General features: G+C 44.2%; 2 protein-coding genes across 7 annotated transcripts in view; one reads left to right on the plus strand and one right to left on the minus strand.

Annotated features, from left to right (window-relative positions):
- Positions 1 to 1,582, minus strand: part of RNF5 (ring finger protein 5) — a 14,543-nt gene extending 12,961 nt beyond the window's left edge. Inside the window, exon 1 of the mRNA XM_072429907.1 lies at positions 1,425 to 1,582. Within this exon, the coding sequence (XP_072286008.1) occupies positions 1,425 to 1,525 (101 nt within the window). The 5' untranslated portion in view covers positions 1,526 to 1,582. The remainder of the gene's footprint in view (positions 1 to 1,424) is intronic.
- Positions 1,583 to 3,863: 2,281 nt separating this feature from the next.
- The window catches only part of AGPAT1 (1-acylglycerol-3-phosphate O-acyltransferase 1), a 40,496-nt gene continuing 30,553 nt past the window's right edge, over positions 3,864 to 13,806 (plus strand). The window contains exons 1-2 of one of the 6 annotated variants that reach the window (XM_072430610.1): positions 3,864 to 3,947; positions 10,186 to 10,242. Coding sequence is in view for 1 of the 6 variants with exons in the window: in XM_072430607.1 (XP_072286708.1) it covers positions 4,814 to 4,821 (8 nt within the window). In the remaining 5 variants the exon portion in view is untranslated. Of the gene's footprint in view, positions 3,948 to 4,555; positions 4,822 to 8,103; positions 8,554 to 10,185; positions 10,243 to 13,806 lie in introns of those variants that run through there. The other 5 variants (XM_072430611.1, XM_072430608.1, XM_072430609.1 and 2 more) reach the window with 5 other exon arrangements.

Raw genomic sequence — 13,806 nt, forward strand, 5'->3', positions numbered from 1 at the left:
TGGATGGGGACCCAGTGTTCTCCCTCGGCCTCTTTTAGCTGGGCGCACCACCCAGCACTTTCCAGTGCCCACCCGGCCAGTGTTTCAGGTTTTAACCCTTTTAGCAGGTTTTAACCCTTTCAATGCCATTGCTTGCGGTATCAGTCCGGTATTCTACACAGACTTTTTTAAGCAGTATGGGAAGAAGCTGTAGGCGGGTGGCAGTCTTTGTATTGTGACCCAACTCATCACTAACCACCCAAAAACAGCATTTACTGAAAAGTGCCGGGTGGTGCGCCCAGCTAAAAGGGGCTGGAGGGAACACTGATGTTTGATCTTCTCCATAGGAATCCCATGTTCTCCCCGGAGTTTTTTTTTTTTTTTTTGTTTTATAAGCTGGGTGAAAAGAAATTGTAAGTGGGTGGCAGCCCCGGAATTGTGACCCAGCTCCTCCGTAACCACCCAAAAACAGGGGGGTGGTTACAGAAAAGTGCCGGGTGGTGCACCCATCTAAAAGAGCCCGGGGAGATCACTGTATGGTCAGAGAATCTATCATCATGCAGGGCAAGGTGCCAAAATCTCTGCAAATCACCCCACAGACCAGCTCATACACACCTGACCGCAGCTCCCTCGCAGCTTGTTTGCAGCTCTGCAGTCAGACTAATGTTGGTGATGTCGCTCACTGGTCATGTGACAATGCGGGGGTCTAGTAACTCGGAACAGATGTATAGAAGGAGAGAGCGCCATCATTTGGCTATGAAGATAATTTGGAATGATTGTTCATCAAGGTGACCCGACTATTGGTTGCTTCTGCATCTCCGCAGTCTTAGCATGACGCCGTCATTAATAAAATTCCACCTTACGTTTCTATGATCAGCCCGGCCATTATCCGGAAAGGGACAGGCGATGTCCCATCGGCAATAATGCGACTTGCCAACCTGATTTGGGTTGCAGGCGGTAAAGCTGAGCATGTCAGGGAAACCCGGCAATCCTGGCTTGCTCTGCATGTACCGGGCGTTATGTCACCCAATCAGGATGGCAAAGATCACCTGTAGGAAAAGAAAGATGGCGGCCAGCAGTGGAATGCGGATAAGCGAGTCACACAGATTTATGTCAGCTTGAATATGTGACAACAATTATACATAAATATATAATTGTTCTGAATTGCGATTGGTTTTCCGACACACACATAGCTATTGGTTGCACCAATCGGAAGCGACGGTTCCAATACCGCTGCAGCCGATCGACCAATCAAAAACAAACTGGTGAAATTGACAGCAAATCAGCATGGAAGGTTCAAGATTGACCGCGAACGCCCCAAGGAGGGTCTCTCAGTATCAATGCATTAAATATACATTGATAGGTGTATGGCCACCATGACACTACTAGTGACCCCACTCTAATCAACATGACATTAAAACAACACCACAGACAGGTCCTCTTACCAATACAAATGTCCACACACACTGACCACCGGCTCCCGGGCCGTCTCCAAGCAGATATTACATTCATAAGCCGCCCCGGGGCTGCCAGCAGCCGCCGCCATGGCAACCGTGAGACCGGAACCTAGCCGGACACCGGGCGGAGCCTCGCGACAGACGTCAAGCAGCCGATTGGGCGACGCAGCGGTAAAAGTCGCGCATTCTATTGGTCGAGCGACCCTTACATCACGACTTAAAAAGCGCTCATTGGATGAGCTTGTTCCGCCTTCTCCGCGTGATGCAAGAATGTGTAATTCAGAGAAGACAGCCTTGATAGGCTGCACGGGAGGAAAGGGAGGATCTGATTGGCCGGAAGGGCTGTGTGTCATATTGGTTTTTTTTTGTCCCACACGGTTATGCAATTAAATGTCATAGTTATTTTTTTCAAACAACTTTATTGATTCGCAGGGACAGAACATAAATTGTGTAAACAAAATAGAATATTAGGAATTGGAACATCACCAAGGACTGGTGGGTCAAATATGGTTATCATCTCCAAATACTTAATGTGGAGGCAATAAGATAACATATAGAACAGGAAAGACATAAATATTACATAATGAATGTGGTCAGTGTCAGCAGACGTTGGTATTTTGGTCTGTGGCCCAGGTTTGCACCACTTCCTGTTTTATGACAACCACATTGAAAATAAGGGTTGTGGTTGTCACCAGGACAGGAAGGCCCTGATAATAATCTAAGGGGTTAACCCTTCTCTGCTCAACCGAAAATGTTCTTGTCTTTCCTGTTTGAATGATTCGACTTCATTGGCCTACAAATCTAAAGAATATATTTATGACACTGAGTAGCTACAACCTACCATTAACAATGTCTGTTTCACCACTTAATATTAATTTAATCTGCACTTACAATTCTCTCTTTATCCATCGGCATAGTTTCCCTAATGCAGCTTCCTGTGATGGTGACAACGATGCTGCACCGCTCCAGAATTTTGAGCGGAGTTGTTACTCCCATGTAGGAGGGGCCTGCTAGTACTACAGGTGGATGAGAATATGTTGTAGGGGTGCGGCTTTCAGCATTATCTCTGCCTGTAGCTTGTCAATAAGCATCAAGCTACACCCAGTGATTTCTAGCATGGAAGCACCGCCTCCTTTACTTAACCCCTCCCACTGGGAGCTGCAGTGTCTGGAAGGGAAGTAAGTGAGACACAAAGGGGGATTTGGCTCATTCCGGGAAAGATTTATTTATTGTTTCACATAAGAACTATATTTAGAATATTTAGAATGTCTTATAGAAGATACTGGCGACTTGCTGATTGGCTGGCTGCTGATGGTGAATCCCCCTCATTCTCTTCTTATTTGTGCAGCATCACACATTTCTAATTCTCACTCTTCTGCCATGATGTCCTTTGTTTTCATGATCCCTGTTTTCTGCTTGTTTCTTCCCAGATCTGCAACCTGCAAGGCTGACGCTCCCTGCTGATTGGACGATGACTCCAGGTAAGTGTCCATGCTAGATTTGTAGATGTTAGAATAGAAGACAGCATTTGGCAGGGGAAGGCTGTGCCAGGCCTGTGGACCTCATTAGGACTGCTGTGTCTAAAGCTGGGCCCCATACTAGGTAAACTTGCTGGGGCCCCATCCCTCATGCCCCCCCCCCCCTCCAAGCATTGGAGAACTAAAGCTATTATGATCCAGGGCTAGAACAGAAAAGCAGCGCAACATAAAGGAGGTTGAACGCGACCACTAAACTTCCATGAGTGCTGCCCAGTGCTAGTCAATAGGAATCTGATGAGGTCAAACACAGGAAATCAATGTCCACTGACACCCTAAATCAGCAGGGGGTGTTTTGGACTTCTGCAAAGAGACCACTGCTTCCACACAGAGAACAAGGGTCATGTTTATGGCATACTGGCAGTACACAGGCTTTCCTATTGGCCTATGGCTACTTTATACAGAAATCAAACTTTATTTGAAGGATAAATACCAATAGTCCTGCTTTGTAGCCCAGGACCCTGGGGGCCCAACCACAAGCTGGAGCATTGTATAGATGGAGCGAGGGGTTAGGTAAGTCAAAGCCCTAGACATAAGCATTTACCCGTTGTATTTTGGGACTGGGGGGGTTGATTTTGTACCGTAAATTTCACCTTCATGGGTTTCCCAGTTCCCTGTAATTATTAGGATTATTCACTTTTTGATGCAAATATGACAATGCCCTGATGGATGAATGTCAGGTGAACTGGTGACCATCACGTGCTGTGAGGATTAGGCTGCCAATGTATAAAACACTCTGCGGGGTCATGTCACATGAGAAAGTTTTGATGGCATGGCATGGTACTACCGGTCACATGACTCGTTCTTGACATTCCTGTCGCGTATGGTCTGATCTGCAGGTGGGGCCGAGCTGCAACCAGAATTTTTTTTCTTTATTTAAACTTTATTCAGTTTTTTTTCTGACAGGTAACAACTTTCAGAGAGGAGATCAGCCTGCGGGGTGCTGCCATTAGGAATAAGGACGTCCAAGCCTATGGTAGGATCATAAAGTTTTTAATGTTTTGCACTTTGCTGAACAAGTAATCCAATCACATGAGCAGGAAGTGAGATTTCCGGGGATACTCTGTACTTATATTGTGGTTAGATCTCCCCGAGTCTTGCTGTGGCTGCTGATTACAATGCACTGTGCAGCAATTATCGGCTTCTTTTCATTTAGCACACTAATAAATTTTTTTTGAGGAAGGAAGAAAGTCTTTGCTTTTAATACTTCACATTTCTGTAAAAATAGAATTTCCTATTTGCAAAGCTGCAGTTCAGTGCACTTTAAAAAATTCAGAATGGACCACATTTGTTGTGTATATGAGGTGGCATTGCATATGGCAGCCCAATCACATGGCAGTAAGCAGCCAATGTCCAATGCTAATAACAACATAACATTCCTGTGCAATACAAATTGGAGACAATCCAACACATCCTCCTGATAACAGATTAACAAATTGTACAGAACATTATCTTACTATTGGCTAACAGGTGGACATGTGATTGGTGGATGTGACCTTTGATTGATATGTAACCTTTGGAATTGGGATATTCCTAATAAATGCAACCGGTGTGGAAATTTGACGTTTAAGCTCACAATGATGTCCAGAGCCGGGCCCAGGAGGGCTGAATACACTGCATGGTTTAGAAGCAGCGGCCCCATAGAGGTCAATGGCAGAAGTAGGAGTACAATGGGGACAGATCTATGGAGGGGCTACGAATGCCCGCCAATTATATCCGTGTATGGGACTGATAGATGATATTCACATTGCACCTAATAATGGCCACACAGCAAAAGACTGATATTATATACAAGATGTACAGGCCTTTAGGGCAGTTTTGTGATCCAGATGGCTGTGCTGCATGGACAGGTGGGTAACCAATTTTCTTTAATATTTATAGACAATATAACTTGGCCACCACTTGGACCAGAGTTTCTCTACCAGGGTTCCTTTGGAGGTTGCTGGGGGTTCCTTGAGCAATGAGCAATTTGTACCTCTCAGGTCAGTTTAAGTGACACCAATGATTATTTTGGGTATTTATTGATTATCTGTAAGGGTGACGTTCCCACTGGCCAGCAATGTAAGAGGAATTCTTCTTACTGACCATCATACTAATATACTGTGAGCTGTGGATATAAGAATTAAAGAGTTTTCCCATGTTAAATAAATCGAGACTCGCATAGTAAAGCAGTAATTAACCCAGAAATTTCTTTTTAAGCTGGGTGGGAAGAAACCACCTAAAAACAGCGGGGTGATTAGTGAATAGTGCCGGGTGGTGCACCCAGGTAAAAGGAGCTAGGGAGAACTCCGGTAAAATATCAGTAGCATGGTGCTCTCACCTTCACCGTTTACACAACACAGCCCTGGGTGCCCCACACCCCTACCTGCCCTTTTTTTCCTGGTGTGCGTGGGGATTATGGGAAGCCAACAGAAAACTGATTTCAGCTACTTCTAATATTGTTTATGAGAATGGGGTAGCAGGCGGGTAAACTACCTCTGCAGATTTCTTCCCTCTTTATGAACTTCTGCTAAGGTGCCCCAAGTGCCCGCTGTTACTCCCTACCCTTCAGCACAGGCCTGCCAGAATTAACTTAATTTTTTAAAGCTTTCCAATACTGAAGAAAATAGACTATCATTGGAGAACCTGGGGGATCCAGCAAGCCTGGAATGGATTTGGTTTCAAGAATGAAAACATTTGTTATCTAATAAAAAATCTAGAACAAACCAATTCCAGGTTTCATCAGCTTCTCCCATGATATTCTATCTTCCGCAGTCTTGGAAAGCTTCAATAAATCAGGCCCATTATCTTTAATAGGGAGGGGATCGCATCATACAGAATCATGTGACACAAGGCTGCAGTCCCGAGACTCCTCTGTCAAATAGGTTAAATAACAAGCACCCCATAAAGGTCCTTAGACCCCCCTAGCTAGAGATAAAGTATTTTTATAACATTCGGACCCCCAGTTATAAGTACGCATTAAATAATAGCAATGGCACCCAAGACTGCTGCGTATCTGCAAATTATATCATCATATATAGGGGGACACACACGTCAGATGGCATGCAACAGAAACCGGCCAGCATTCTACGTTCAGGATCTGAGAACATAAAATGATCGTTTCCTCCCTTTACACTGACAATTTATGTGTTTTTCTTCTCTTTACATCATTTCCTGGATAATCCGTTAGCAGGTGGTGATCTGATTGATGCAGATGTTTGTTGTCTATTCCTTGTATTAGCAAACCTGTGGATACATTTCTCTTTGTTTTGCTATTGTGGATGTAGTTGTTGTGTTAATATTATTAATAAACAGGATTTATATAGCGCCAACATATTATGCAGCACTGTACATTAAATAGGGGTTGCAAATGACAGACAGATAAAGACAGTGACACAGGAGGGGAAGACCCTGCCCCGAAGAGCTTACAATCTATTTTACTGGTTCAGCGTTTTTTTAAGGGTTTTGTGTTTTTTATGTTTTATTTACCAGTAGGTGGCGTTCACACACGGCTGATGGCAGGCAATAGATCTGATATATAAAGGATGCAGCAGTAAAGGATTACCCAGCCCTTCCTTACCCTATGCCAGGGGTTCTTAACCTTTTGATGACTCCAGACCCCAATGGATTTTCCAATATGGTCCCATATCCCCTTTACTAGACTGTCAAAATAATTATCACCATTCCTTATATTAGTTGCCAGTATGACTTCCAAATATGTCAACAACTTGAATTTGCTGTACTTTAGATTTGGATAGCTAGGAAGAGAACATGAAATAAAATCATAAGCATTGATAACTTTATCATATTTATTACAAAAAGCAAAATGAAAAATGACAAATATACAAACTACAACTATTTTACAATATAACTTTGATTCACCTGTTTCAGATTATAAACCAATGATTTTACTTCTTACAGTTGAGTATTACACAAAAGAAGAAAAACCTAAATGTGCAAGTTTTTCAATATCTCGAACACATAACACAGACTTTCATTATTCTAGTGAGATATTTGTTGTTGTTTTCATGCAATCAAGGCATAGAATCGGGGTACAGTTACAGACGAAGCTACTCGCATGTCATCGGACACATCAAGTCGATTTCTCCACTCTGATTTCAGATTTAATAATGTACCCAAGTATAAATGAATACATTAAATAAATAGCAGTACTCAGAGATCGAGTCCCATACCCCCAGCATTTGGTTCCCATACCCCCAAGAGGTATGGATACCCCCAGTTAGGAACCCCTGCCCTAGAGAGAAGTGCCGGGTGGGTATGTCCTTGGCACTAAGGTTGTCAGGTGTTTGCAGAGAGGTCAAACACCCTGTGTATAAAGCTGCGTACACACTTCCAATTTTTATCGTTGGAAATGAACGACGAACGAACGACCGATTGGCCAAAAATCGTTCGTAAAAAAAGTAACCAACGACGCCGACGAACGAGGATAGTCGTTGGAAATGAACGGCCGGACCGGCGGATCAGATTGGACGACGATCGTTGACCATCTATCGTGTGTACGGTCGTTCAGTGATCGTCCATGGTCTGAGCATGCGCAATGAACGAATGTTCGCTCACTTCCTGTGGTGCACGTCACTTCCTGTATCGTTCAAAGGATCGCATCTATCGTGTGTACAATATCTTTGAACGATCGTGTCGTTATCTGTATGTACAGGATCGGTGCTATACGATCGTTCGCAGATATCGTGCAGGATCGTTTGTCGTTCGTTTACCAACGATAAAAATTGGAAGTGTGTACGTAGCTTTAGAAAGGCTTCAAGAACGCTGCTTGTAGCTTTCTAAAATATTTAGCTGTGCACATCCTGAGGGTTCTTTCCACTAATGTGTTACGATTACACTAGTACTAGTACACTAGCACGCGCTTGTGCACTGCAATGCCAATTATTTTTAATTGGCACCTCAAACACACATGCAATGCAATCAAAGCTTGGAACACTTTGGCTTAAAATCAATCAGCAGTAACAGGTTTAAGCAAGATGATTGGCATGAAGAGGGTAAATCTCCAGGCAATGGGCATGCCACGTGCAGCTGCCAGGGATCAGAGTGCATTAAAGACTAAGAACAGCAAAGATCAGGGACCACAATGCCTTGCAGGAGCAAGACTACACCACCCACAATGCTTTGCTGTGGCTCCTCCCTGGGGGTGACTGTGCCTCTTCATTCATCTGCAGATAAGATTGGGCATCTCAGGTCTATGATCCCCCTCCTCTCTTCCTGCCCTGGGGTGTTCCCCCTTTAAGCCTCCCATCAATTCTCTTTTTGTATTTGTTCTCCCCCCTCCTGCACTCCTCCCCACTCTCCCTCCACTGCCCCTTTCCCTCCTTTTTCCTGCCTGTGCTGTCATTGTGATCTCTTCCTCCCACCTGATCCTGCTTTTCCTGCCTCTTTACCATTCCAATTACCCCTCTGGCCATTCTATATCCCCCTTCCCTCCCCCTCTTTACCCTGCTCAGGGGCAGCTGATCTTGGACCTGGATTGCAGCTTTTTTGGCTCTGGAGGAAGGAGAGGGGGCCCTGGGTTTGTGGTTGCCCCCATTGATCCAGGTACTAACGGGTTAATCATTGCTGCTTTATTGTCACAGGTATGTCAGCTTTATGGAAGAATATTACATTCATGGGAGGTATAGGAAATGTAAAATGATTGGAGGGGTCAGAATGAGAAAAAAGTTTTGTCATTTTAGTCTTTGGGGGCTCAGAATGGTGGTGAGATTGGTTATGTTTGATTGGTAGATCTACAGGAACTGAGGATCCATTGCACCACCTGAACATGGACAAGGGCCAGCGAGGAACTACAAGGACCAGCATGCTGTGGTGAGGAACTACAAATACTGCCATGTTGTTGTAAGAGTCTTTGTATCCTTTTAAGGATCTACAAAAGCCAGCATACTGGTAACAAATACCTACCTTCTTGAAAACCCACATGGACTGTTTTGCTTTGCTGAGGAACTACAAGAGTCAGCATGTTCTGGTGTAGACGTGTTTGAGCCAGTGTGTCTTACTGATGAACTACAAAAGCCAGTGCACCCTGCTTGGGACATTAGAAGCCAGTATTCATTGAAAAAGTGCCAGCGTGCCCTTCTATGTAACAACATTGGTAGACATGAGGACCAACATGGACTGTTTTGCCCTTCTGAGGAACTACAAGAGCCAGCATGGTCTGGTGTAGATGTGTTTGAGGAATGCCTTGCTGAGGAACCACAAAAGCCAGTGCACCTTGCCTGGGAACATTATAAGCCAGTATTGTATAAGTGCCAGTGTGCCCTTCTATGTAACGACATGGGCAACCATGCCTTGATGAGGACCAACATGGTGAGTTGTGGCTTGCTGAGGAACTACAAGAGCCAGCATGTTCTGGTGGGGATGTATTTGGAGCAGCGTGCCTTACTGAGGAACTACAAAAGCTGTGAGAACTTCAAGCACCAGCTTGCACTGTAAAGCAAGCGCCAGTGTGATCTTCTATATAACAAGAACACTTGAAGACCTTCATTGGCTAGAGTGCCCTGTTGAGGAACTACAAGAGCCAGCATGTTCTAGAAGTATTTCCCATTGCTGAGGAACTACAAAAGCCAGTGAACCTTATCTGGGAACCTCAAATGCCATCTTGCAGCGTTAGACAAATGCCAATCTGCCCTACTAAGTAACCCCTAAGCCAGCATGCTTTAGAAGTATTTGGTGCCTTGTTGAGGAACTACAAATCCAGTGCCCGTTACTTAGGAGCTACAAGAGCCAGCATGGTCTGTTAGTAAAGCCAGGGCACCTTACAAAATAACAACTTGCTTTGCCTATGATCCGGTGTGTTAAGGAACCTTTTCATGGAACTACAATGCACCCTGAAGAACACCCAGCGAACCCCGGCAGCAGTGGCACAACTGCTGTTGTCATCTGCTGACTCTTTATAGCTGGCACAGGAAAGCTGATCAGTATCTGGCGGGTCATGCTGGTACTTGTAGTTCCACTTTATGCCATCGTTGGCCAGCCCTGGCTAGGAGGGCAGCAATGTGGGCACAGGGTTTGTAGGGGAAAGTGAAGCCCCTGGGCACAGACAAGGCAGCTGTCATTGAGAAGAGGAGGGCACACATTGAGGAGGGGGCAGAGGGAGGAAGCAGAGAGATCTGTGTCACTGTACAGCCATACATCACACATCTCATGTAGGTGTCTACAATGTATAAGGGGCTGGATCAATGCCTCCAATCCTCTGTCTTCTCTCATTCCAGGCAATACTGAAGCACAGCAGGAAGAACAGAAGCCTGACTGGGACCCTCTGTGTTCAGGTTAGTCATGGTGGCGGCAGGAGGGGGCAAGACTGCTGCGTATCTGCAAATTATATCATCATATATAGGGGGACACACACGCCAGATGGCATGCAACAGAAACCGGCCAGCATTCTACGTTCAGGATCTGAGAACATAAAATGATCGTTTCCTCCTTTACACTGACAATTTATGTGTTTTTCTTCTCTTTACATCATTTCCTGGATAATCCGTTAGCAGGCGGTGATCTGATTGATGCAGATGTTTGTTGTCTTTTCCTTGTATTAGAAAACCTGTGGATACATTTCTCTTTGTTTTGCTATTCTGTATCCAGTTGTTGTGGTATTATTATTATTATTATTATTATTAATAAACAGGATTTATATAGCGCCAACATATTACGCAGCGCTGTACATTAAATAGGGATTGCAAATGACAGACGGATACAGACAGTGACACAGGAGGAGGAGAGGACCCTGCCCAGAAGAGCTTACAATCTAAAGCGTGGGGGAGCAGCATACAATAGGAGGGGGGTAAATGTCTTAATAGTTACACCTCATTCAGTGACCATGTTACCAAGAGGAGATATGCGGGGCTCAAACTTGTGGAGAATGTTACCCCTGGGGGCAAAAACGATTTATATCATCGAGCGCTTGGTGTCTCAGCATGTTGGTGGATAACATCTCACGGTTCGCTTGTTTATCTGTTGCATGGACTCCGTGGGTTTGTGTCCTCTTTTTTTCCATCTTTATTGTGATTTTAGTATGATGGTACCCAGACTTCAGTTACAGGAGGGTACCGTGGTGGCCAATGGGTGCAAGAACGTTTTTTGGGCCCCAAGCAAAATCATTTACATGGTTGATGAAGAAAAGCCTTTGTGCTCTCTCGAGCTTTTTATGGTTTATTAGTGTGGACTTTTTTAACATGGAGGAACCCTTAAAATAACTTTTCAGGTCTTCAGGGATCCCCTTCTATAATTATTATATCCACAGATCACAGTACATTAGTGTGGTGATCAGTGGGAAGAATGTTATTATTATTACACAGTATTTATACTGAGGGGAAACCAATTAAACCTAAATGCATGTTTTTGGAATGTGGGAGGAAACCAGAGGAAACCCACATGGGGAGAACCTGCAAACTCCATGCAAATAGAGTCCTGGTCGAGGTTCGAACCTGAGAGCAAGCAAAGGCCACAGTGCTAACCACTGAGCCATCGTGCCTCCAAAAAGATCATTGGTCTCACTTGAATGGACATGAGAAGCACAAACTACCTATTGCTCAAATAACCCTAAAAACTTGTGGAAGATGCCTGGTTGAGAAACTCTGGTTTAAATTATGGAGTCAGAATGTCAACCTTCCATTTACTTTCGTCTAAAGAATATTGGAACATAAACTGACAGATGGCACCACGTCGGTCAGGCAGTAAAGGAGATGCTCGCGGCTGATCACCACCAGTGGGACATATTAGGAGTGAGGACTTCTCATATGCAAAGGATATCACCAGAGGGTTGCCAGGATTTATATGACCCAAAGCTACTATTAATGGGCCCCCAAATCCTGCAGGGCCCCAGCACACCTTAATGGTCTGCCCTGCCCTGGACAGATATCGGCCTGCTCTCCCGGTGCACACATCTGTCTATGTATAGGGAGTGTTCCTATGTGTTTACATATTTGTACTTGTGGGAGTAAGCTGGATTTCTGGTAACTGTTTATTGGGGAAGATTGCTTTGTGGCTTGCTGTGGAATCTAAAAATGTAGTTTTGTAAATTCTTACTGAATCTGACTTATTTTAGTAGGGCAAATAGCAAAGAACAGAAACCCATAGGAACCAACCGGCAATTATTATTCATTGGGCAGCATGGTAGCCCAGGGGTTAGCACTCAGGCCCTTTCAACGATAGATCCCAGGTTTGAATCTCTGCCAGGACTCTATCTGCATGGAGTTTGCAGGTTTTCCCCTTGTCTGCGTGGCTTTCCTTGGGGTACCCCGGTTTCCTCCCACATTCCAAAATTAGGTTAGGTTAATTGGCTTCCCCCCAAATTGACCTTAGCCTGTATTAATGACATGGTGGGGACATTGGATTGTGAGCTCATTTGAGGGACAGCTAGTGACATGACTATGGACTTTGTACAGCGCTGCATAATATGTTGGCGTTATATAAATGCTGTGTAATAATAATAATAATTGTTCCAAGGTTAATGGAAGCTGTCCGTGGGGTGCTGGGGATGGGATGGGCCATATTCCCTATACACCCTACAAATACTAGAAGTTAGGGGTTATACCCTATTTCATACAAGTCAAAAACTGTTGGGTGCAGTCAGTGTTGTGGCAATATGTCGGCATCCTTACAATTCTGTTTGCTTATAAACAGGAGGCTGCAATGTGTCCAATGTGTCTTCTGTGCAGGAATGATATAGAATACCTTATATATATATATGTGTGTGTGTGTATATATATATATATATATATATATATATATATATATATAACATACCCCAAAACTTGAGGTTCACAGCGACTGAGAACCTGGCAGACGTGCAGACGTTTGTTTATAAAGCATTAGGTTACTATGTGTAGTAAGTGTGAGGGGTTGTGTGGGGTTTGGATTTCAGATCCGTTGTTTATTGCAGCAATTGGGGCCTAAAATATATCTGATTCATGTAAAGTGAATCTACGGGATTGTAGTGGGGGCGGTGATTTAGTAAACCAGGAAAGGACAAACCGACATACAGTAAATTTAAGGAAACAAATCTAGTGGCCAGATATCAGAGGAGGTCAGGCTGAGCAGATGGCAGCAATAATATTTTAGGCTTGGACACGTTGAATACCCAGAGATGGTTACATGACAAAGCTGCTTTGATTGTCATACACATTATACAGTTATGTGAGGATGGACTGAGCCGAATCCTGGAAAATGAGACGGTTTAGGGCTCCTTTGTGGTGGGGTAATGCTGCTTGGTAATATCTGTTACATCATGGCAGCTGGTTAATAATGAATGGGCCAACGTACCCTAAAAAAACCCTCATACAAAACATTTCCAAATAACAATTGAAGGGAGGGAATCATACATATGGAATACCCGATTGCATTTAAAATATTGCCATACACAGGGAGGGAAAGGGAGGAAAGAAACTAACACAACCCCTTGTAGCTAATGAAATGCACCGTTGTGCATTGTTGTGTTTTGAGAAGCACTACCACTCAGGTGCGTTACCTAGTTTAGGTGCCATTCAAAGTAAATGGTGCAGCAATGCATGTAAAGTGTGTTATTGCACGTTGCATGTGTTCCTGCAGCTTGGAAGGTTAATTGGGCCCTGATGGGTGGTGGGCCCCCAGTACAATCGTGACAAGTCACAAGGATCACATTTAGCATTGAGTCATGCTGACTCCATGGTCTAGAATCCAAAAACCTTCTGAAAATAGAATTTAAGGTCTTACAACAGCTTTGGGCCAATAGTGAGACTCTGGTAAAGTAGGAGGGATGGGGACCTAACCTGACTTCTATAGACAAAGTCAGCATTTGGATAAAGATCTGCTGAGTATTTATTCATCATTGGCTCCATTTGAATTACCAAGGTACT

The sequence above is a fragment of the Pyxicephalus adspersus genome, chromosome Z (assembly GCF_032062135.1).
Source record: "Pyxicephalus adspersus chromosome Z, UCB_Pads_2.0, whole genome shotgun sequence".
Classification (NCBI taxonomy): Eukaryota; Metazoa; Chordata; class Amphibia; order Anura; family Pyxicephalidae; genus Pyxicephalus; species Pyxicephalus adspersus.